The sequence below is a fragment of the Lissotriton vulgaris genome, chromosome 8 (assembly GCF_964263255.1).
Source record: "Lissotriton vulgaris chromosome 8, aLisVul1.2, whole genome shotgun sequence".
Lineage (NCBI taxonomy): Eukaryota > Metazoa > Chordata > Amphibia > Caudata > Salamandridae > Lissotriton > Lissotriton vulgaris.
The window spans coordinates 235,537,672-235,561,265 of record NC_141696.1 but is presented as its reverse complement, the minus strand read 5'-3'; the positions used below and the strand labels follow the sequence as shown (position 1 = coordinate 235,561,265).

At 43.6% G+C, this 23,594-nt stretch overlaps 1 protein-coding gene across 2 annotated transcripts in view; it reads right to left on the bottom strand.

The window, feature by feature from the left end:
* CCT8 (chaperonin containing TCP1 subunit 8) overlaps positions 1-23,594 on the bottom strand; it is a 77,384-nt gene that overhangs the window by 16,740 nt on the left and 37,050 nt on the right. For both annotated transcript variants that reach the window (XM_086934017.1, XM_086934018.1), the window contains exons 6-11: positions 22,980-23,041; positions 22,214-22,351; positions 12,622-12,718; positions 12,510-12,591; positions 11,262-11,328; positions 8,579-8,666 (exon numbers count right to left, since the gene is read on the bottom strand). In XM_086934017.1, coding sequence (XP_086790143.1) covers positions 8,579-8,666; positions 11,262-11,328; positions 12,510-12,591; positions 12,622-12,718; positions 22,214-22,351; positions 22,980-23,041 — 534 coding nt within the window. The remainder of the gene's footprint in view (positions 1-8,578; positions 8,667-11,261; positions 11,329-12,509; positions 12,592-12,621; positions 12,719-22,213; positions 22,352-22,979; positions 23,042-23,594) is intronic.

The window sequence follows — 23,594 nt, the reverse complement described above, 5'->3', positions numbered from 1 at the left end:
GGGGTTCAGGGTGAGTGAGGGTGAGGGGTTTAAGGTGAGTGAGGATGAGTGAGGGGTTGAGGGTGAGTGAGGGGTTTAAGGTGAGTGAGGGTGAGTGAGGGTGAGGGTGAGTGAGGGTGAGGGGTTTAAGGTGAGTGAGGGTGAGGGTGAGTGAGGGTGAGTGAGGGTGGGGGGTTGAGGGTGAGTGAGGGTGAGGGTGAGGGGTTGAGGGTGAGTGAGGGTGAGGGGTTGAGGGTGAGTGAGGGGTTTAAGGTGAGTGAGGGTGAGTGAGGGTGAGGGGTTTAAGGTGAGTGAGGGTGAGGGTGAGTGAGGGTGAGTGAGGGTGGGGGGTTGAGGGTGAGTGAGGGTGAGGGGTTGAGGGTGAGTGAGGGTGAGGGGGTTGAGGGTGAGTGAGGGTGGGTGAGGGTGAGGGTGAGGGGTTGAGGGTGAGGGTTGAGGGTGAGTGAGGGTGAGGGTGAGGGGTTGAGGGTGAGTGAGGGTGAGTGAGGGTGAGGGGGTGAGGGTGAGGGTGAGTGAGGGTGAGGGGTTTAAGGTGAGTGAGGGTGAGGGTGAGTGAGGGTGAGTGAGGGTGGGGGGTTGAGGGTGAGTGAGGGTGGGTGAGGGTGAGTGAGGGTGAGGGGTTGAGGGTGAGTGGTTGATGGTGAGTGAGGGAGAGGGGTTGAGGGTGAGGGGTTGAGGGTGAGGGGTTGAGGGTGAGTGAGGGTGAGGGGTTGAGGGTGAGTGAGGGTGAGGGGTTGAGGGTGAGTGAGGGTGAGGGGTTGAGGGTGGGTGAGGGTAAGGAGTTGAGGGTGAGTGAGGGTGAGGGGTTGAGGGTGAGTGAGGGTGAGTGAGGGTGAGGGGTTGAGGGTGAGTGAGGGTGAGTGAGGGTGAGGGGTTGAGGGTGAGTGAGGGTGAGGGGTTGAGGGTGAGTGAGGGTGAGGGGTTGAGGGTGAGTGAGGGTGAGGGTGAGTGAGGGTGGGTGAGGGTGAGTGAGGGTGAGTGAGGGTGAGTGAGGGTGAGGGGTTGAGGGTGAGTGAGGGTGAGTGAGGGTGAGGGGGTGAGGGTGAGTGAGGGTGAGGGGTTGAGGGTGAGAGAGAGTGAGGGTGAGTGAGGGGTTGAGGGTGAGGGGTTGAGGGTGAGGGGTTGAGGGTGAGGGGTTGAGGGTGAGTGAGGGTGAGGGGTTGAGGGTGAGTGAGGGTGAGTGAGGGTGAGTGAGGGTGAGTGAGGGTGAGGGTGAGGGGTTGAGGGTGAGGGGTTGAGGGTGAGTGAGGGTGAGGGGTTGAGGGTGAGTGAGGGTGAGGGTGAGTGAGAGTGAGGGGTTGAGGGTGAGGGGTTGAGGGTGAGGGGTTGAGGGTGAGGGGGTGAGGGTGAGGGGTTGAGGTTGGTGAGTGAGGGTGAGGTGAGGGGTGAGGGTGAGTGTGAGTGAGGGAGGGTGAGGGGTTGAGGGGGAGGGGTCGAGGGGGAGGGGGCGAGGTGAGTGAGGGTGAGGGTGAGGGTGAGGGGTGAGGGGGTGAGGGTGAGGTGAGGGTGAGGGTTGAGGGTGAGTGAGGGTGAGGGGTTGAGGGTGAGTGAGTGGTGAGTGAGGGTGAGTGAGGGGTTGAGGGTGAGTGAGGGTGAGGTGTTGAGGGTGAGAGGGTGAGGGTGAGGGAGGGTGAGGGGTTGAGGGTGTGTGTGTGACAGTAACTTGTGTGTGTGAGGGCAGTGTGTGTCAATGCAACGGGGCTCATGTTATCGACCTCAGAAGCATTAAAAGTGTGTGTCTTGGAACGTCTGAGGGCAGCTCGTGTTACAAGCTTGCTTTGAAGATGGTCATGCAGTGCTGGGAGTGGAGCAGATGGTCCTGTTTATGACCTGCAGAGCACGTGTGAAGTGGGCGCGGATGAAGTGACTGGGGGGTGAGGGGTGTGCACGTTTTAAAAGTAGATACGGCCTCCGGCCGTGAATAATTAGGGGGTGAGAAATGCGCTGGGAGGGCTGCCTTTGATGTGGGAATGCGAGGCAGGCAGGCAGGCGGCTGGTGGCATTGTGCACGCGCTTCATGCACTGCAAGGAATCGCCAGCCAGTGGTGGTGTGGATAAAGACTGGATAAGCCCCTATATAGCTTGCCAGCTGTGCTGCGCACAACAGGCGAGCCCTAAAAATGTAAATTAAGCACAGCCTGTGGGACTTCTGGTTTAAAACCAGACACCCTAAGCCAAGCATGTCTACGATGTAAAATGCTGGTATTGATATTCCTAGCTGCAGTGTCTGCTGAATCGAGGACACATTTAATGGAATTATTTGAAATGGATGTTTCTTCTGTAACTTACTTAAACTCTTGTGGGAGATGTTGGGGGAGCCCCTCCATCTCAACCCAGTGTGCTCTATCGAAGAGAGCCTGGCTACTAGCTATCATCAATTGACTTGCTGATTGTGCTGTAACCCTTTTAACCAGAGGATTACAATAATTTTGATTCCTTGTCTGGTGGAGGGGCATCACCAGTGGTTTGAGAATTTGTTCTTTTTACAGCATTTGCTACCACTAAAGAGACTTGTGTTAATTGACCCACAACGTATATAGGCTCTGAAGGTGCAGCCTTGTACTTGTTGTCTATTCTAGGTATGACAATACAAGCTTTAACTGGGTTTTTAAAAATGTCATCAGCATGACTAAGAACCCCTTTTAGCATTGGTAAATATTGTGTTCCTCTTTCAGCATTAATGCAAGTCTCGAAGAGAATGGCATCTTTATGTAAAGGGACATGATGGAAGGCTGCTGCCCTAGCAATTAAATTCTGGAAAGCTGAGACATCGTCTGGTGGTGAAAGCCGTGAAGGATAGAGGTGAGGATCAGTATTGTCGTGTGGTTCTATAAAATAGTAATTCCAAGAGTCCTGAGGCTGTGGAAGGTCTAACAAGTCCTCATCAATATCCTCTATATGTGAAAGGGATTTATGTGGTTAGCTTTCTTCATCATGTGAGTGTGGTGAAAAATGAGGAGGTGGAGTGGTAGGTTGTGATTGGGATTTATGGAAGCGTGCCTGTATACGACTAGTATCTTTGTACTTTTGTTTTTTAAGAGGGGGTGGTGAAGTGTCCAGAGCTTCTTGAAAAGACAAAAGGCTTTTTCGAAACTTGAGGCTTTGCTGGCTGAACAATAATCTTCTTTGTACCAGGATGTATTTGCAAAGTTTGCAGTTTTGGATCGAGTTTTTCAGACATTGCATCGGGAATTGGTCGAGGAGGTGATTTCAATAAGTCAGCAAAAGGTTTTGGGCCCGAAAAGAAACATTTTGGTCCAGGAATGATTTTGGATTTCAGTGTCTGCCCACTTAGTTCCGAATCAATGGATAGTTTGGTTTCGGTCTGAAAACTCCTGTTTTGGATATGGAGTCTTATTTGATGGAGGCTCCTGCTGAAAGCCGATCTTTCGGTGCACAGCTACAGGGCGGAGCTACTGAAGGTATTTTTCGGCACACGCCATGGCTTTTATGCAGTGGCGGCCTGTGAGCAGTTTTATCAGTGGGAAGTGATTTTTTTAAAATTTTCTGATCAGGGGCTAATGAACTCACGATCAGACGATCTTGGAAGGATTCCACCATTTCCAAATCTTATTTGGAGTCAGAACAGTGTATCGAGATGGATTCTTCTTGTGCTGCGGACGCTTCTTCATCTTGTTCGTCTCGCAGACCGAAGATGTCTGGCGTGTTGTTGGTTTTTCTAAGCTGCATCTCTAGACGACGCGCACATCGGTCGCAAAGAGTTTACTTTGACCAGAAAGATTTACAAGCCTCACAAATACTTTCCTGATGATCGGGCGAAAGGCATAAGTTACAGACCGAGAAGATCTGTATGAGAATATTTGGATTGTCACTCCGGACAAAAGCGAAACGGAGTGTGGTCCATTAAAAGCACATTTTCTTGGAGCACTGTAAGAGTGGAAAACAATAGAGTTGGGGTTGGTCCGTAGGCTGAGGAAGCAATCTGACAATCAAACTGTTGAAATGTCTCGATACAGAAAATAAACTACCAGATGGAAACAATACCATTGAACTAGCTAAAGGAACGGAGGCCGAAAACATCCTCAAACCGGAGCGCAAAAAAGTACACCCGACCAAGTCAGCCGAAAAAAATAATCTAACAATGGAGCAGATGCCCATGTGCAGTGTTACCGAAGGGAGGTGTCACTGCTTCGCGACGTGAAAATAATTCTTCAAAGAAAAATGAATAGTTATCACCCGAGCCCAGCACTAAATGGCGCACTTATTCAAAGCATGTGTATCCACAGCCACACATGCATTGAACATACATGTATGAGGAAACGTTAATAAATGGCAATCATTGGTTTTGTGCACAGGTATCATCTTTGAAATTGTGAATTGAATATTTCTGTTGTGTGAGACCCCAGCAGACACTTCAATTTCCAATTTAGCAAATAGTTTATGCAAAAAACATGCTAAACCTGCAACAGGCAACATTTGTAGATCTTTGTTTTTTAATAACAAAGTAAACCAACTCCTACTCTTTAAGCATTTTTATATGGAAAAACATAAAACCTGAAAATTGCGCTCCATGTTTGGGCGGACAACATGAAAGATAATACAACTCTTACTTTAAGGATTATGGCAGCTGGAGGGTCACAAAGGCAGAGTGCCTTTTCACTCGGAGCTGAATCCTAGGACACTTGGCTTTTTGTGGGTTTTTGACTGAAAACTCAGTTTTGTTGCCTGCATCAGTGCCCAAGATACTCTAGCTCCATTTTTTAACTAATTGAAGATAGAAGTCCTTTTAATCAAGTCAGTCACTCAGACGCTTTCTCAGAAATGAGAAGATGGAATTGTCAGCATATGGCTAAAGTTATAGAAGATTTTTTTAAATTAATAAAAATACTGCACCTAGCAAGATAGTTTGGGACGCTTTTAAAGAGATAGTTAGGGGCGAAACTCTTAGTTATTCGAATTTTCGACGTAAAAGAAGATGGATTAAATATAAGAATGAAACAGACATGGTTATGTTGGCAGAACGTACGTTATCTGATAATATCAAATTAGGTCAGGATATAGAAGCTGCACAACGAGATTTAACAATTAAAAAGGCTACAGTATATTCTAATATAGCTGATCAATCGCATTTAAACAGACAACATAAGGCTGAATGTTATGAATTTAGTGAACAAACTGGCAGAGTTTTGGCAAAAAGATTATGTCAGAGAGCAGTTTCTAACGATATTCGAAAGATCCTTGATCTAAATGGGGTCGTGCAAGAATCTAAAATTGGGGTATTAAAAGCTTTTCAAGATTTTTATCAATTACTATATAGTGAACCAATAGATCGGGTGCGAGTTGAGAACGGTGCTGTGGAATATTTGGAGAATATAGATACTGTAGGACTTACAGAAATGCAAAAAACACTGTTAGCCGCTCTTATAACATGGGAAGAAATTGAAACCGCCTTATTGGGTCTAGCTTCGGGGAAAGCTATGAGACCGGATAACATACTCCTCAAATTTTATCGTACCTTCAGAAGAATACTAAAAACAGAGCTGATAGAATTATGTCAACAAGCTTTTTTGGGTAACCCCCCAGAATCTTGGTCTATGGCGACCATTGTAATTTTTAAGAAGAAAGACGAGGCTAGCATTGAAATGAGTTCATATAGACCAATTTTGCTGATCAACGCAGACCGTAAGGTCTTTTCAAAGATATTGGCCAACAGATTGAATGACTTAATGAAAAGTTTAGTTTCAATAAGGCAGCACGGATTTATTTTAAATCGAGATACAACCGATCATGTGAAAAGGATTCTCTCTCTCCTGGATTGGGCACAAGCTACAATATAAACTGTCGCGGTAGCCCGGTTAGATGCGGAAAAAGCATTTGACAGGGTTTCTTGGAAGTTTTTATGGCCTACTTTAGTCTGGAAGGGATTTCTTAAAGAATTTATTAATGGATTTCTTAAATTTATTAATGCGATACAGGCATTGTATAGCTACCCGAACGCTGCAATTCGTATCTCTGGGGACCTTTCTGGTAGATTGGCTCCCGGTGGGAAAAAGGATCCAGTTCAAGGCTCTATGTCTAGCCTTCAAAATCCTTAAAACCGCCTCTCCCCCATTGCTGAGCCCCCTTTTGTCTGAGTACACCCCTAGAAGATCGCTTCGCTCAGAGGGACAACATCTAGCGACCATTCCCCGCACTAGACTGGCCAGAGTTGGTGGCCGATCCTTCAGTTTCCTTGCTGCCAAGCTATGGAACAGTTTGCCTGAAACCATACGGGGGATGCAAGACCTCTTAGCCTTTAGAAAGGCCATCAAAACCCATCTTTTCCAATAATCTGTCTTCTATCTGTGCACCTTCACTCTGCATTTGGTCTGCTCGCAGCGCGGGGACGCCCCTTGGCTGGGGCAGCCGTGCACTATACAAATTTCCATAACATAACATAACATAACACAGGGTACTAGACAAGGTTGACCTTGTTCACCCTTGTTATTTGCTTTGTATATGGAGCACTTTTTAAATAGATTGGAAAAAGAAACTGGAATTGTCCCGGTTAGGATACATCAGGTAGCATATAAGGTGCTTGCGTATGCAGACGACGTCGCTATCGTAACTTCAGATATTAAGAGTGCTTTAACTAAGATAGTGGAATCGGCGGAAAGATTTGGGGGATATTCGGGCTACAAACTGAATATTTCCAAAACACAGTTGATTCATTCGGAAGGAGTAGTTTCTTTCCTGTAACTCCAGTTCTGTAGTAGGGGTATCTCTGTTATAGTCATAATCTAGTGAACAGTCCCGCACATGAGCGGGACTATTCATTAGATTAGGACTATGCACAGAGATACCCTACTACAGAAGCAGGTCGTCCAAAAGATAGGAGTTTTTTTTCTGATGTTCTTTATCTGGGTATTAAAATTTCAGCAAAAATAGATTATATAGTGCGACTGAATGTACATCCTATACAAGATTCTGTAAATAGAACGTTGGAGAGGTTGAATAACCTTTATTTATCTTTATATGGTCGCAGTAATGTATTAAAATTGTTCATTTTCCCGAAATTTTTGTATTTATTTTGCACGATCCCTCTGCTTTTTCCAACTTCTTTTTTTGTTAAAAATGAGAGACTGTGCTCTAGCTTTTTGGGGGTTATCGTAGGTCTAGGAGAGCAATGAAGTGGTGTATATTACCTAGAGCTAGGGGAGGTTGGGGGATCCCAAATTTCCGGTTGTATTATTGGGCAGGATTGCTGAAATACAAGGGTGTTCAGATTTCTCATGATGTAATCATAGAAGAATCCGTTAGGCCCCACAATTTATGAAATGGTACTGGGCTAAGAGGCTAGACAATGCTTAGTTAGAATAATCGAGCCCAGTTATAAAAAAATAAATAATTTAAAATGTTATTGGCTGCTTTTGAAATTCGGAAAAAACTAAAAGGCTGACTTGGTCTGAGCTCCAATTCGAATTATTATACACCTTTAAACAATTGTCGGGTACTACCAGATGTTTTTAGAGATCAGGTGAAGAATAGATGGTACTCAGCTGGGATGTGTATATTAGGAGATTTATATCAGAGGGGCAAATTGCCTCTTTTACTTGTTTGCAGCATAAATATAATCTGGCTAGGACAGATTTTTTTAAGTATCTTCAAATACGAAGCTTTGTGGATCAAAGAAGGATCCAGGATCAGTTAATGATGGACAGAATCGATATTTTGGAAGCTATACGAGCTAAACTAAAAATTGGTCCAGTTTAACAACTTTTGCTAAATAGGTCACAAGACGATTTATGTTTTTTTGAGGACAAATGGCAAAGAAAGTTGGAAACCGATAAAATAGATGTGATTAGAGTAATTGAATTATCAATTAAAGTTTTGTCTAATGATTCACTGAAAAGTCAACACTTTATGTCTATATTTGATTTATATTACACCCCTGCCAAATTGGCAATCAAAAAAAGTTGATAAATGTAATAGATGTGGGTGTATTGCTGCAGATTCTGTTCACATGTTTTTTCATTGTCCTAAATTGTTACAATTCATTACTGATATTCAGTATTTTTTAAATGTTAGCTTGGGGATTCGTTTGCAATTATCAGCAGAAATGGTAATCCTGGGTATGGAGGCAAATCAAGCTGGATTTAGGACGGAAGTAGAGGAAGGGTTTTTATTTATCTGTATATCGATCTATCGATCATGTATTACTGCTCAATGGCTAGATTCAGATCCACCAGTTTTTAATAATTGGCAATCTAGGTTATTATCCACATACTATCTGGAGATAACTGCATATAAATCAAAAGGGGCATAAAAAGAAGTTATTTGGTCAGAATCTCTGGTCTCCTTTGTCAAAATGGATTAGAATTTATTGATTAATGATCCAATTGTTGAATATTGAATAATGTTGCATCAGGATGTATATATAATGGTGTGTGCTTTGTATAAGCCGTATGGTTATTTATACTCATAAAGACTGCTCGCTGACATAAAAAAATAATAAAAATAAAATTAAAATAAATCAGCGGATGAGTCTTAAGGACTACTTCACTATGCAGCCAAACATTTTCCTTGTGTCACTCTCTACGAATGTCAGTTACTCATGTAACTGAAAAGACAGACTTACCATGTTTAAAGACTACGACTTGGGTGTCCCCAACCTCCGACAGGTAAACGCTATCACAATGACCCATTTCTTCTGGCGTTGGTGCAGTCTGTAAAAACAGCGATTTAATTAGCCATAACATCCTAGACATGAAAAGCTACTTGTCACTGTGTAGTAACTTTTTACTGCATAAAAGTATACTTTATATTTGTGCCAGAGTATTTTTTTTTCTGCTGTGCTTGTTTAGCACAAGCAGGATTCCTTGCTCATCTCTCAGCAGATCAGATCTTTGAACTGCTAGTAAATAGACCTACAGTACATCATCTACCACTGAGGTCTATAGAACACTTTTACTACTGTATTGTTATTCTCCATTGCTTTATCATCACCGTCCTGTCCTAACACTAAATTTATAGTGAAGTTTCCCATTCCAAACAGTTCCCTCCAATGAGTATAGGGACAGCTAATGAGGCAGAGTCGGGTAAGGAACCGAATAAGTAAATCACAACAAAGGGCAGTAATAATTCTGTTTTAGGATTTTCTAGAACCCCCAGCCCCCCCCCCCCATGAGACAAGGCGCTCTGGCACTGGTGACTGGGCCCAAAAAGCAGAGCAAGGAGGACACATTCTCATGAAAAGTCACCTAAAAGAGGTTTTGCATCCCACAAAGCCACAGTTCCTATGGTGAACCACGGAGTTACGCAAATCCTTGGGGATTGGTGGGCAGCACAGGGAGGATACTAGCACTCAGGCCGGTCCAAAAGGATTCAACTACAGTAACAGCTATGAAGTGAACCTTTAAAATCTTTAAACTTGTTTGGTTGGGGAAGAAAGGACTGCAGAAGAAGTGGACAGGGTTGATACAAATACCCATGCTGCGCATGGCCAAACCCACGCCGAGCAGTGAATGTCTAAGCGTTTTTTTGTTGTAAAGTAAGATATTATTATACCTTAATGCCACTTTAACCCTTGTTTTTTTCAGTCAAAATATATGGCTATAAGTACTCCAGGATGACTTTCAATGACAGGCTGTTTGAAGTTTCCACGTGTGAATATGAAAATCTACTCCAATGTATGGAGACACCCATACTGTGCAGGTTAACAGCAGTGAGTGGATTTTGTAAGAACTTATTGTATATAAATACAATCTTTATCTCACAATTGCAATAACCACTATGGAGTTATGGTTCAGCCACACTTTCCATTGAGAAGACCCCCCCCCCTCTCCCAATAAATTTCGTCTATGGGTTCAGATTTACACAAACCTTGGCAATCATTTAAAATATTCACCTATGGTACGGAATGCCAAGTTCAGTGCAAGGGAAGAACATTAAAGCGAAAGAGTTGAAGACACACCTCTTTAAATAGGTACTATATCACAATGCATTAATCGTCCATAAACCAGGTACCTCTCCTATCATGTGTTGTCCTTATCCCTGCAGAGCACTCTACAGAATTTTGGCTAGCAGACATACAAAAGACAGGGGGAGGATGTGGGGGTATAAGAGAGAGGGGCAGGAGGGAACATTGTTCCCCAATTTAGATCCTATAGGCAATTTTGCTTGTACCTACAGTAAAAACAAAGGATTTGGGCATACTTGGCATAAAAGCAGAGCTTTATTAAAAAACAAGCCTTTTTGGGATATGGATTAAATATGTTCAACAGTTTGAGATAAAAGCTTTAGAAAAGGTGCCGGTGAGCTTGAAACAGTTAATTTCATATATCTTGGCTATTTTTTTCCTACCATTGGTTGAGGGAGTGGTCGGCTTCTGTCTACCACATCGGGTCTGCGGACACAAAACCCAGACCATGGTCAAGGCACGAATCAGTTGAGGTCAAGATTTAAAGTTCTTGCAGTTTCTATTACAAGAGGCAGATCAGGGTCAATTGTCAAAAAGAAATAAATACACAAGGCCACATAAGGGTGCAGAGTAAGCATACTCTGTCCCTGCAGGAGCAAAAATAAAAAAAATATAAATAGGGGCCATTAAAGTTTAAAAATACCATAATTTTAGCAACAAAGTTCCCCACTGATGCATTTGCAGATAAGGCAGTCAGGAGATGCACACCTGCCAGGAACAACATGTACACCCGGAAATGAAGAGGATGATTTTTTACTGTGCCATTGGGACACAGGAAAGTAGCAGTCTACCACTGGGGGGGGGGGTCAGTTATGTGCAAAGTCTGTAAGATCAAGCTGAGTCATGGGACAAGAGCCCACTATTCCTTCAGCACAAAGTCTGAAAGGTCAAGCTGACCCATGGGACAAGAGCCAACTATTCCTTCAGCACATACTGATGCAGAGCACGAGGAGGAGTACAAAGAGTGGAAAAAAGCTTTAATGGAGACTCCGGAGTGCCAAACTGGCAAGCACGTCAGATGAAATGCTTCAGAAAGAAAAAACAACCTGCACCTAATAGTGTTTGAACTGTATAGTATGAGTTGAGGTGAATAACTGGCAAACCCCCTTCGGACTTCCCCAGGACCTTAATGCCTGTGGAACAGTAACCAAAAAATAATAATGGACTTCAACAGATCCTTCTGTTTGGAGGTCATAGACCCTATGAGAGCTTTCCAACGTTCTAATGCAACATATGTGCTCAAATGAATAAATATGCAAACATTATTTACCAGGCGAACAGTTACAAATTTTGAGGCAGAATCTAAATGCACCAATCCAAGTGTTAATATCTAAAAACATACCATTCTGGGTAGGGCTACAGCACCAACTGTTTTGCACAGTCTTCTCAGGTCCCATTTGGAGTTCAACCTAAAAAAGGGGCAACACAAGGTTTATATATACAAAAATAATTGGATAGAAAGTAAAACGTAAATTAAGGGTACCATGACAGGCTCTGCCTTTAGACTTCTGCACATTAAATGACCTACTAAAATTGCCCTTGCATGTTAAACAACAACGTCCACTATCAGATTTCAAGTCTGTCCATTAATAATTCGGAGTCAGAAAAAGGTGTACATCTTTCCCCCTACAAACCCTTTAAATGGGGACGACATCATTTTGCAACAAAAAATAAAAATCGAAGTTCAAGGTGGAATGCAAGGTTATGCAAAGAGGTGCTGGTACAGATGTGCATTTACACGTTCTCCGCTAACTGAAGACTTTTGTACCCAGAGTGCCCCATCCTGAAGTACATACTTTAAAAAAAAAGTCCAGCTTTGTGCTATTTATATCAGTTCAGGAACCAATTCAGCCATCCTGGACATTGGCTGGCAGGCTTTCGGAGTGTATCAGTGTTTCTTAGAGTTTTCAAATGATGCTGTCTCCCACTCATGGCCGCCATTGATTAAGATGACCAATTTTAAGGCACATTAGACACAAGAAATGCATACACTCACATTTGGAGCTCTGTGATAGATCCACGCAAGCTACAATGTTAAACACTTTGTTCCGTCAAATTGACTACAATGAAAAAGTTATTAGAAATGTAATTCTTTTGGAAAAAATGTAGAAGCTATAGGGCTTTAAGATCGTACTGGGGTGTTGGTGCATTTCCCTTGAAGGTCCCAGGCCGTAGCTGTACAGGGTTAGACACTATATGACCAGCTTCAATAAAACCATTAATATAGCGGTGGTCTAGCTAGAGGTCCACCCAGCAGCAGGATGCCACACTAGAGTTAGGATCTAATGCGGACCTCTCTCTGTAGGACTATGCTGGTGCAAGACTTCTGCAGGCATTTGAAAAATCGGTTACGCATTCAAGTCAATGTGGTGCAGGTTTTTGTAATCAGTTTCTGTACAGCTGCTATTCTAGCTGCTGCTTTTTGACTCCGAAGCAGGGTAAAAATATGGAATTCTGGTAGGTCTACAACCAGTAAGCTGCTGCTTTCAAACTAAGAGAGAACGAGGGCCTGAGGGACTACTGGTGCATTCAAGGTCTATTACAAAAACAATAATTAGAAAAAAATACAAATCGCCTCTCTCAGACTTACCGCACAACCATGAGATTGTATTTATTTGCATAATGGAGAGCCATGTCAGCAACCTTTCCTCCGGTTACAATTATGTTTGCACCTGCATCAGCAATTGCCTTCATGTTTGCACCTGCATCAGCAATTGCCTTCACTTGTAATTCCATGAGATTTTCCTCTCCTTTGCTAAAATTCATAAGTTCATCTGCATTCTTAATAAGCACGGTGCCCTTTAAAAAGAACAGCAGTTTTGCTGTAAGTGCCAAGTTAAAAGTACTTTGTTACAATTCAGTAAATATAAAATAAAAAACACTAACAGGTTAGAATATGATTACTTGCTTGTACAAAGTTTTCCAGTGTGGGTGGCTGTTAGTGCAAATTAGCTGAATTTTTGGAACCACCCGACTCCACCGCTGTCATTGTGGAGAATGGGGCGGGCGGAAGGGAGATCAGTAGTAAAGTATATAACACCTTGCAAAAATTATTTGCAATTAAAGGACAACCAGTCATTAAAGCTAAGCACTATACAATGACAATTTAAAACCTGGGCATTAGTGGGAATCGTAGCGACCCTTTAGTGGTGGATAGATGTCAGAATTCAATCATTGGCATGGATTGTGCCATAGGCATTCTAGTGCAATGTGATTCTCTCCATCTAAGGTGGTAAACCGTTTTAATAAGCTGTGACCATCAAAACAGTAATATACGAGTATATATTGTTAAATTGGGATCCACAAATCTCTTATCAAAGATGTACGAGACACACGGTCATAAGCAAGTACTCGATTGCAGAAAGGGATCCCGTAAATAGTTGTATGATTTGAGATTAAAGTATTGAGCAGTGAACAAATCTGCAGAGTTAGATGGTAAATAACGTAAAATGTATACGAAAAATAATTATAACTCATGAAAATTAAAAAAATTGATAAGTACATGAAAATGTTAAAATACACAGAAAGCCCATGACCAAGACTAACCATGAAATTCCTGCATAGTCTCAACACAGAATCAATATTTTCAGTTTTAAATTGTTTTCTTAGCAACTTAGAGAAACGTAATCAGTTTACAATGTCAACACCTTAAATAAAAATACAATTTGAGAAATTATTTTCAAAAATGTTATCCACCCACTGGTACTTTCCTAAACTAGTTCTTTAACCTCAACATAATTTTAAAAAACACATTTTCTTCTAAAGGTGTATCCAGGCCAGTTCTGTAATAAACCTCTTAAATACGACTAACTTCATGAAACTCTAAAAAGGGTTACGACAGGTTACCATGACCACACCTTTCTCATTTAAAAAATAAGCAAACAAATCCCTACATTTGACTGACGTTACTCCTAAACTCACCCTATTTGGTTATTTATGTTGCTGTAGTTAGTTTTGGGCTCAGAGCAAGTAGACTTGTCCATTTGCTTTGGAATCTGAATCCATAAGTAACATTCGCACAAATAGAAAGCAAACTCAATGTTGAATTCTGCCTAGGTGTGCTAAGTAATGACCAATTAACTGTGGCTTCTTGGCACTGACCGCAAAACGTCAGAAGAGATCATGCACGTCATAAGGTACAGCTACATTCCATAACGCCGATTATCAATGTTGCTGGTGGCACAAAGCAACTGAGTTCTAACTTAGATGTTGCAGTGCATAAAGTGTGCATTTGTCTGCAGGAGTGAAGTAAACAACACACCTTAAGCAGTTTTCTATGTAAAGCGCTTGGCTGGACATTTAGAGGTGGAATTTTAAAGAGATAAACATCATGCCCTGATGTCAAGCTGCTTGATGTACTACATAGAGGAGTTCCATATGGATCAATCTTGTGAGAAGTAAGCAATAAACTACAATTAGAATAAGACTGTGCAGTCTTACAGGGTGTTGCCCTGAGCGAGCCCATGAAAATACACGTTAACAACAGAAATATGAAACACTCACCACTGACCGAGTTCCCTGAGCACTAGGTCCACAAAGTTTTCTAGGAACTACTGACGGGACCTCATGGTAAAACCAGTATTCAAGAATTACAAACAAATTTAATGGGGACGTGACCTGCAAGGGGAATTGCGCAGATGTGAAGTGCAATGACTCCGCTGTATCCCCCTTAGTAGAAGCATCGTCCACCGGTAGAAATCATGGCCCGGAGTGAGGAACAGTTGGCATTTAGGGGATGCAATCTCATGCTAACAGAACCCACAGAGCACGGAAGTTGGATTATGCGGTCTGCCATCCTGGGGGTTCTGAGAGGGTATGTGGTCGGAGGCTAAGCAGACGAAAAAGCGCACAGTTAAAACACCTGTAATTCCGGATGATGGCAGCAGAGGTCACTGCAGTGCGACTGCGTGGCAGCAGAGCAGCATGATCCAGACTGCTTCAGCACCATGCAGCAATCGAGTGCAACAGGGTGGACTGCTCGACCCGCTCAGCGTAGCTCGGCAGAGAACAGCAAGCAATGGCCACCAGAAGCAGAAGGTGGCCAAATCAGCAAATGGGTACTGTCCTTTTGGAATAGGGGGGAAGCAGGGGCCATTTGTGATCTTCTTTAAAGAAATTAGTAGAAAGCCCCCTTGCTGTCCTTAATGGACAGGCTTGCTACATAAAAGATGGTAATGCTCCCTAGGTGCCTTTACGCGCTCCAGAATTCGCTCTGCCCGATGCGAGTATTCAAGCAACTGAACATAATAACGGACCTCTTTACTCTGGCAGGGAAGAGAAGTAGAGTAGCTCTCGCCACTCTGATTCGTAGATATGAGGCGAGGGGACTGGAAGCCCCACGCTTTGATTTATACTACTATGCCGCCCAATTGCAGCCTGCGGCTCGCTGGTTGACAGACGGGGACAACTGGGGAAAACAACTGTTGGCTGGCAGGGCGGACCCAGGGGACCTCCCAATAGCCCTGATGAAGGATAGTGGGGGCTGAAGGGGGATCTTCCAGATGTAGAGCGACAAACAGTAATCATTGGGCAGCGATTTGTAGAAAAGTTGCTACACCTGGCGCCATTCCACAGAGAACTGCCTCTTTGGATCCTGGTCCCCGTCAAGGAGATGGCAACACACACATCTTTTCAAGCCCGGAGAGATGGGTTGAGAGGCCCTCGCAGACCTTTTTACGAATGAGATCTTCATAACATATGAACGGGAGAGCGAGGGATTGGCCTTGGACGGGGTCAGTACCTGCAATATAGGGGAATTCAGGAAGTAGTCCAGGTCACCTGGCCACAATAGAAGCCCGGAAATAGTAATGTGGCTCAGGGACACTAGGGAATGGGCGTTAGCTGAGGAAACGGACATGAAATGATCACGCAAGGACGAAGGCAGGCAGGCAGACCTTACGGAAGGGAGAGAGCGGTGTAGTACAGGTTTCTCAGCGGAAGAGTGAGTAGTGCATATGAGAGCGGCGAAAGTGACACAGGCGGAGAGGAAAGCCGGGAAGGGGGGGGGGGGGGGGGAGGGTTGAGGGGCTGAATAGATGATGAGTGCCGCACCTCCGTGGCAAACTTCTAAATTTGCTGTGCTGCACGTTATTGAAATATATGCCAATAATTCAGTGAAATCTGAAAGTATGTAAAATGTTATAAGAGTCAAATCCCCACAATGGAGACACTTCCAGGACATTGTATGCTATAATTGTTTTTTTACGCTACGGTGAGTTAGTAGAAAATTGTAACACAAGGCCTCGGTGAAGGATGAAAGGGTAATGGGCTCATATGTAAGGGTGTGCTATGATACTCTAAAGAGCATAGAAGGATGACGCCCAAAGTAAAGAACAAAATGGAGAGTGGAGGAAAAAGGGGTAACTAGAAGCAAGAGTGCCAGAGTAGCCTAGTGAGGGAATGCGAGGCGACTCCACCACTACAGGGAATGGTAGGACAGGCCACAGCGATCTGACCCCTAAACAATCAGAGGAGATTAGAGTTGTCGCCCAGACAACACTGCGGACAATCAGGAGTAGCTGCAGTGCCCCAATACCTGTGGAAGTAAGAGAAAATATGGGAGGCTTGAGAGCTTAACTCCGGGACCTGGTCAGGAAGATCTGATGCGAGATCAGGGATACAGATGCACTGTCAGAGACCTCAGAGGCTAGACTAGCCACAAATGGTCAAATAGAGCCTACTAATGCTAAGCAGGTGGCTCCAAAAGATGCCGAAGCCCCCTGAGAATCAGGGCAGTGGAGGACACCCCACATCTCCATCAAGCTAGTGAGAGAATGACAGAAGAAGGAAGTCGGGACATGCAGCGTGAACCAAGAACACCCAGCAAAGATCATCAAGAGGGATGCAAAGATCGGGCAGGGTGACATCAGTACTGCCTGTAACACAGATCGGGCAAGGGCGAACATAGTGGCTTCCATGACCAAGTAAGAGCAACCGTGAAGGAAATGTACAAGTCTAAAAAGGGTCCAAGAGCTAGAAAGGGGACCGAACTGAAATCCTGACTAAATCATTGCCAAAAATGTAAGTTACCTTATGGGGTGGCAGTCTTATCAAGAATTTCTGCAGCACTTTTTGCAAGAAATAAAAGAGCTGGGTTCCATAAGGGCAAACGTGAAGACATGCCCGCATGTCCTAAAGCAAGTCGTCAGTGCTCTGGGCCAGAGTATCGAGAATATCGAACCAAGACTCTGGAAAAATAGCACTTCCCGACTGGCAGGTTCTGAATCTCTGGAAGAAATGCTTGACGAGCATCTGATCTTCAAGAAGATAACGAAAACACCTCACACCAACATTAAGATCAGGGGCCTACCGTAGCCAGTGGGACAGGAGGACATCCAAGCCTACAGTGGCAGATTACTACAAACTCTTGGGGGCAGACTAGCTGATCCACCTCCCAAGATTAGACACAGCACAGTGTGACAACAGAAGCAGAAAAAAAGACCCTCCTCATGCACACCATTAAGACAACAAAAAGGAAGAAATGATGGCCTTGGCACTTAAGCAAGCTACGCTAATGTTCAATGAACACAAGAATAAACTTTACAAAATCTGTCAGGAGCTATCCTTAAGAGGCAGTGAGAACTTAGACTGGCCACAGACTTCCTCTATGCCAAAGATATACGATACAAACAAGGTCAATACACCTTTCAATTTTTCTTCACCTGGGAAGACAAGAAGCCGGTGAAACACAAGCTTGAGGAAGCACAGGTCACAATCAAACCATCAGAGGGGACGGGTAAAGAGAACAGTAAAATAAGCATGGAGACAGAGGATCCTAAAAGCCTCAAATATTAAGGCCAAAACAGAAAGACAGCAAGCAAAGAATCTAGATACACCAGAAAGAATTGGATGAAGCGAAGCGGAATCACCAGAGTTGGGGGTCCATGAATGACCATTATTACCTGTGCGGCTCAGGGGAAGTATCTGACTGACCTTGTACATGCAACTAAACAATAATGAGCCGCTGGGTTTGGGGTAAGGGGAGGAGAAATTCCCTGAGCTGAGAAACTACACGGTAAGAAAGGATGACAGACATCTGCAAAGGGACAGGAACAAGGTTTCCACTATTTTACTTATTCAGAATAATTAAAGAAATCATGAGGGGACATTGGTCTTCTACAAGACACCCATCTACTGAAGCAGGATTGTGGTGGGGAAAAAGATGATCAGAAATGGATTCCCATGCAAAATTCTTCACCATGAAGGCAGGAGTAGCTATATTGTGTTTGGAACAATGTGTCGGCAGATTAGAAGGGTACTGAGCGATGCGGTGGGTAGATCTATATAGATACTATTAGAACTATGGTGACGCATGTAGGAAAGTGCCCCCTTTTTGACATGGTCACCCCCATTTTTGCCAGGTATCGGATGCAATTTTCACAGAAGGGCACTGGGCGTCTTCTATCTAGGGCTCAGTGCCAGATCCCTTTCCCTAAAACTGTACAATTGTTCCACCATTTAGCAATACCTTTAGGACCCCCTATAAGTACCTAGTAAGTGGTATCCCTTCTACTTAGGGAAGGGGCTATAGGGGTTCCCTAAGGGCTATAGCAATAATTGTGCAACCCTATGAGACCACTCAGCACCCTCATGCAAACTGCCAATGCAGACTGCGTGCCTTAGTGCAGACATAAGTGAAAATACGACATGGCACACAGCTTGTGTGCCATGCCTGCCGTCACTGCATGCAGTATGAGTTACCACTACAGGAAGGGTGCACTATACTACATATGTGGATATATCTGCATGAGTAGATATACCCCTTTCAGGTCTACGTCAATTCTTTTTCAATTGCAAGAGAACAGCAAAGTCATTTTAGATACATGTGCTGGACACTGGTAATTATGAGTTCCCCATCTACACTATGGCTTCTCTGAAACTAGGGATGCTTAGTATCAAACATTTCATATTATTAATACATTCTCACTGGAATCAGTGTGGGTTTAAGATATGGGATATGAGCCCAGAGGGCAACATAGGGGTGCCCCTGAAATCCTACCAACTACTAGTATACTGGCTTACTGGTGTAGACCAGCCTGCCAAAACAGACCGGTTTCTAAACCCCTGCAGGTGAGAGCCTGCACTCTCTGAGGGGAGAAACAATGACTGCTCCCGCCGGAGGCGTTGTCACCTTTCCAAGCAAGATGGCTAAGCAATCAGCATATCAAGGCAGGAGGCATAAAAGGCCTCTGCCACCTTTGATAAGCGATCCAAGGCTACCCCGGACAGGGGAAAATGCCACTCATTTGGCACTAGAATAGGCAGGAAAATCAGCTGGTAAGGAGGCGTGTTCCTCCCTCAGGCTAGTTCCACCCCTAAGGTGGGCTGCCTGATGTAGACAAAAATCTTATCGCGATCATCTTGATTTTGGCTGAATTAGGCTTATAGGGCCAGGGATAGCCCCACTCCCCACAGGAAGTAATCATACAGAGGGAGTAAACCCCCTAAAGGCAAGTAGCCCGTTGATACTATATGTCACTCCCCTTAACACCCCTAAATTGAGTAATTAGGGGCACTACTGATGCCAGAAAATCAGATTCGACTAGACCCAGAAGAAGAGGACAAAGAAGGGCAGCGAGACAACAAGAACTGAAGACTGCAGTGGACTTTGGTGTCAAACGCTCCCTGCACATGTTTCAACAATTGTGACTGTCTCATCCTGCAGCTGAGGAACTACCAAGAACCATGGTAGACTGCCAACCCTTCACAAATTGCCAGCAATCTCCCTTGGGGTGGAGGAACTCCCCTGCAGTTCGAAGGCACCTTAGAAGCAGAGCCCAGTTTACAGTGTTGCTGCTTCCCGGCCAGCCCGATGCAGCAGCCCCCCATGAAGAGGTACAGGATCAGCTGGAGTCACACAGGACCAATAACCAGGGTACCGGATCCCTTGCAGCAGCCAAGGCTTGTTTAAAGTCTAATAGGAACTCGAACAGCACAGAGACTGAGCAGCCGTTGAGGGACGTCAACACCACAGAGACCTACTGACAGAGTGGCCCAGCAGTCCTGATTTTTGCACCCTTAAACGGTGTGACTGACAAGAGCAAGGCACTAGGACGCACACAGCTGAGCCTCTGCACGCCAGTACCCCAGCCTGGGTACCAACAAACCTGCTGTGACTCTTGTTCCAAGGACCCTTGAGACCAGAGCCCCACGTTAGGAGATCGCAGACTTGTCCCCAAGTTCGCCTCTACAGCCTGTTTCTAGATGGTCCCCCTTCTTTCCACTGGCATAGCGTGCAAAGCTACCAACCTGACTAGCACCTCTGCACCTGGATGCGGAAGGGCAGGTAATGAGTTACTGCTGGTGGTACTTTGGACCTTGGCCCCCCTATGACCCTAAGTCCCGAAGGAGACACCCAGAAACGGACTGCAAATAAAAGTATGCAACATATGCCTTTTTTCCCCATAAGGAAACATTGTTGCGTAAAGACGCATTTAAGTTAACTGTTTACTTACCTGTAAAAATATCAATATTTTAAAAAAGTACTTATTTGATAACTAAGGTCTTGGTATCAATTTATATAAAACTAGGACTTATTTTTCTAAATTGGTCTATGATTTTGTCTCGAGTGTGTGCGTCACATGTATTGCCTCTGCAAGTACAACACATGCTTACCACTGCACTCTGACAGACCGAAACTGCTCACCCACACTACCACAAAAGAGCATTCAGTGTTATCATATTGCCTCAGTAAACCAATAAGGGTTGCCATGACTCTTTACACAGTCTACCTCGTTTTGGTCGACTATATAAAGAGCCAGCTTCCTACAATGCACCTTTCACAAATGCATGCACCTACAACCAAGAGAAATGCTTCAAAATGACGATAGACATTAGCAACAGCGAAAGGGGAACCCATTATTAGGGAAGATCATTGACTGTAGCAAAGACAGACCAGGTCTGGGATACCGAGAGGCGGAGTGTGGGCTGGAGGAATTGGGGATGAGTCTTTTGACACAGCCCTTCAAAGAGTGTCTTGACAATGGGATTTGGAGAGGAGTGAAGACACATACAGTCCCAAGATAAATTATTACACTTTACTCTGTGGCACACCGTACATCTGGATTACTTCTTGGTAGGACATTGCCTGAAACAAAACCAAGATACTGCCCTTGACCTAGACAGAGTGCAACACAATCTGTTGCATTCAACAAGTATGTGCCATAAAGCAGTCCTTCACAATTTTCTTTTGAGCAACAGCCCCGATATTGATGCCCTTCTTTACATTGGAGAAAAGGCCGCCCTTGACGACTCAATGGAAAAAGCTACTATTTCGTGATCCCCAAACCTGGAAAAGATCTGTGTTAATGCAGTTCCTACCACCCAACTGTACAGAATTTAGATGTTTAGCGATTACCTACAAAGGAGATGTAATAGGATAATGCTAGTACTGGACGCCAAAACGTCAGTCGACCTTGTTAATTGGTGTGCTTCAAAATTTAAGATTGGGTCTGCGCTTTCTAAGACTGACTGTAGCACGCTAGCTTCATCCCAGAGTGATCATCAAGTCAATGTCACAAAGTCTAGCCTATACCAATAGCTACAGGCATTGGCAAGGAGGGCTACCCCTCTCCACCCTATTTGCCCCAACAGCTGACGATTACCTAAACATGGCGGGAATAGAGACAACGAGGTTGAAAGGCTAGAGAAAGAATTAAAGTGAAACAAGAGTTCAAACTAAAGAAATTTGGGGTTTATGCAATGGTCTCTCCTTGATCCTTTACAATCAGTTCTCCCACATATAGAAGAAATTGAGGTATGAAGCAATCTCGGATTTCAGAATACATATAGCCAATTACAAAGCATTAGAAGACCATGAAGAGTATGTAGGTGTCCCAACAACATGAATTTCCTTTCAGTGAGCGTCAAATGTGGTCAACTCAAATCTGCCCAGCCTAGTGTCCCATGCCAGATTTCAATCCTCATCACTCGACCCAAACTAAAACTTGCAGTCAGACCCTTGATCATCAGCTGCCAAACAATAGCCCTGTAAAACACCGGGTCCCTCTGCTGCATCTTTGTAAAGACCTCTCCCCGTGATTCTGCTCTGCTGGCATCTATACCCTTGAAACCAAACAACCTGAAATGTTGTGCCTCTTAGAAGTTTTGTTCGAAGAGGGATTAGCCCACAAACCGATCTTAGACGAAAGCAAATACATGTACCATTGCAAAAACAAGAGCCGAAAATAATCGCAATTATTCCCTCACACCAATTATTCCCTCACCCCAACAACAATCGCCAACTGTTCACCCTGCCTTAGGCACATAATTCTGATACTCAACCAATTTTCTTACCTTGGTTTCTGTTAGCATTCCATCAAAAGCACATGAATACACTGCAATTTTGCCATCTTTAACTGATGTTACATCTCCTTCGGTTTCTTTTTTGAACACCATGCCATGTAAAACAGATGAAGATAGCAGCCCGGAGCCCTAAATAAAAAACATCAAAGCACTATTTTTAAGTTTGTATTTTACTCAAGATAACATAGTAAATCATTGTAATGCTTTATTTACAAATTTCTAAAAGGGCTGTATTCTTGGGGAAAGGGTATGCTTTCATAACTTCTATTAAGGCTGTATAACTTAAAATCGCCTCCACACTTATTCTAGAGAACAAGCAACAAACTGTTACAACCTGCATGTTTGAGACACAGGACCATAAAAGAAAATGCATATTGGGAATTAGTGTGAGGGAGCCATCCATTTCCATCAGTCCACTTCAAAAGAGTAAGGAATCCAGTTAACCATGAAAACAGCACAGTACACATTACTGCCTCATAAAGGCCTTACTGCATTACTTGACTTTAGTTGTATTATTCAGCAGCACATGCAATCGGACCCTATCTACCAATTATTCCTCAATGGCTTTCCATTTGGCTACACAGCAGGTTATATATACATTAACTGCCTAATTTGTGAATTGTTTTGACATCATAAGTCACTTCTCTGGCCTATGATATTCTATGGTCAGACACATTAATTCGCAATTGATACCAATTCATTCTAACATTATGGCACAAAATAATAAAAAGTAATGCATTATGAAGGGAAAACTCACCAATATTTTGCAGACTCTGATGTTGTCAACATTGAAATTACCAGAATCTGAAAGGATGGAAACTGAAGGAGAAAAATAGCGTACATCAGCAACTTTACATTGCAAAAACTGCACCGCAACAATAAGTGGAAACAAAAAAAATAAGTCAAGTAACTACATTTATAGAAATGCACCAAACCAACTTCACCAATTGCTTCAGTGATGCAATTTTATTACACCAGCCACACTGCATTTAAAAAAAAGCATTAGATTCTCTGTCCGATTTACTCATTTCATTTCAGATTTACAAACATTTAACTTGTCCTGCTGGTGTGCTTTTATACATGAAAAGGCCTCACTGGGACAGGTTTGCATTGTGCTCACATTTTTATCTAGACCGCCCAATAAGCTTGAGCCATAAACAAACAAAAACTTAGTATAAGACAAAAACACTGCTAATTAAAGAAATAAGAGCAAAATTATACAACTATCTGTATATTAGTAACATGGATAGATTTTGTGTTTTCTACACGTATTAACTGTACTACTTTGAGTGCGCACAGTTGGTCCTCAAATTGAAGCAGCAGAAACCAGGATGATAATTTATTTTGTCTAATATTAATTTAGTTTTCATAT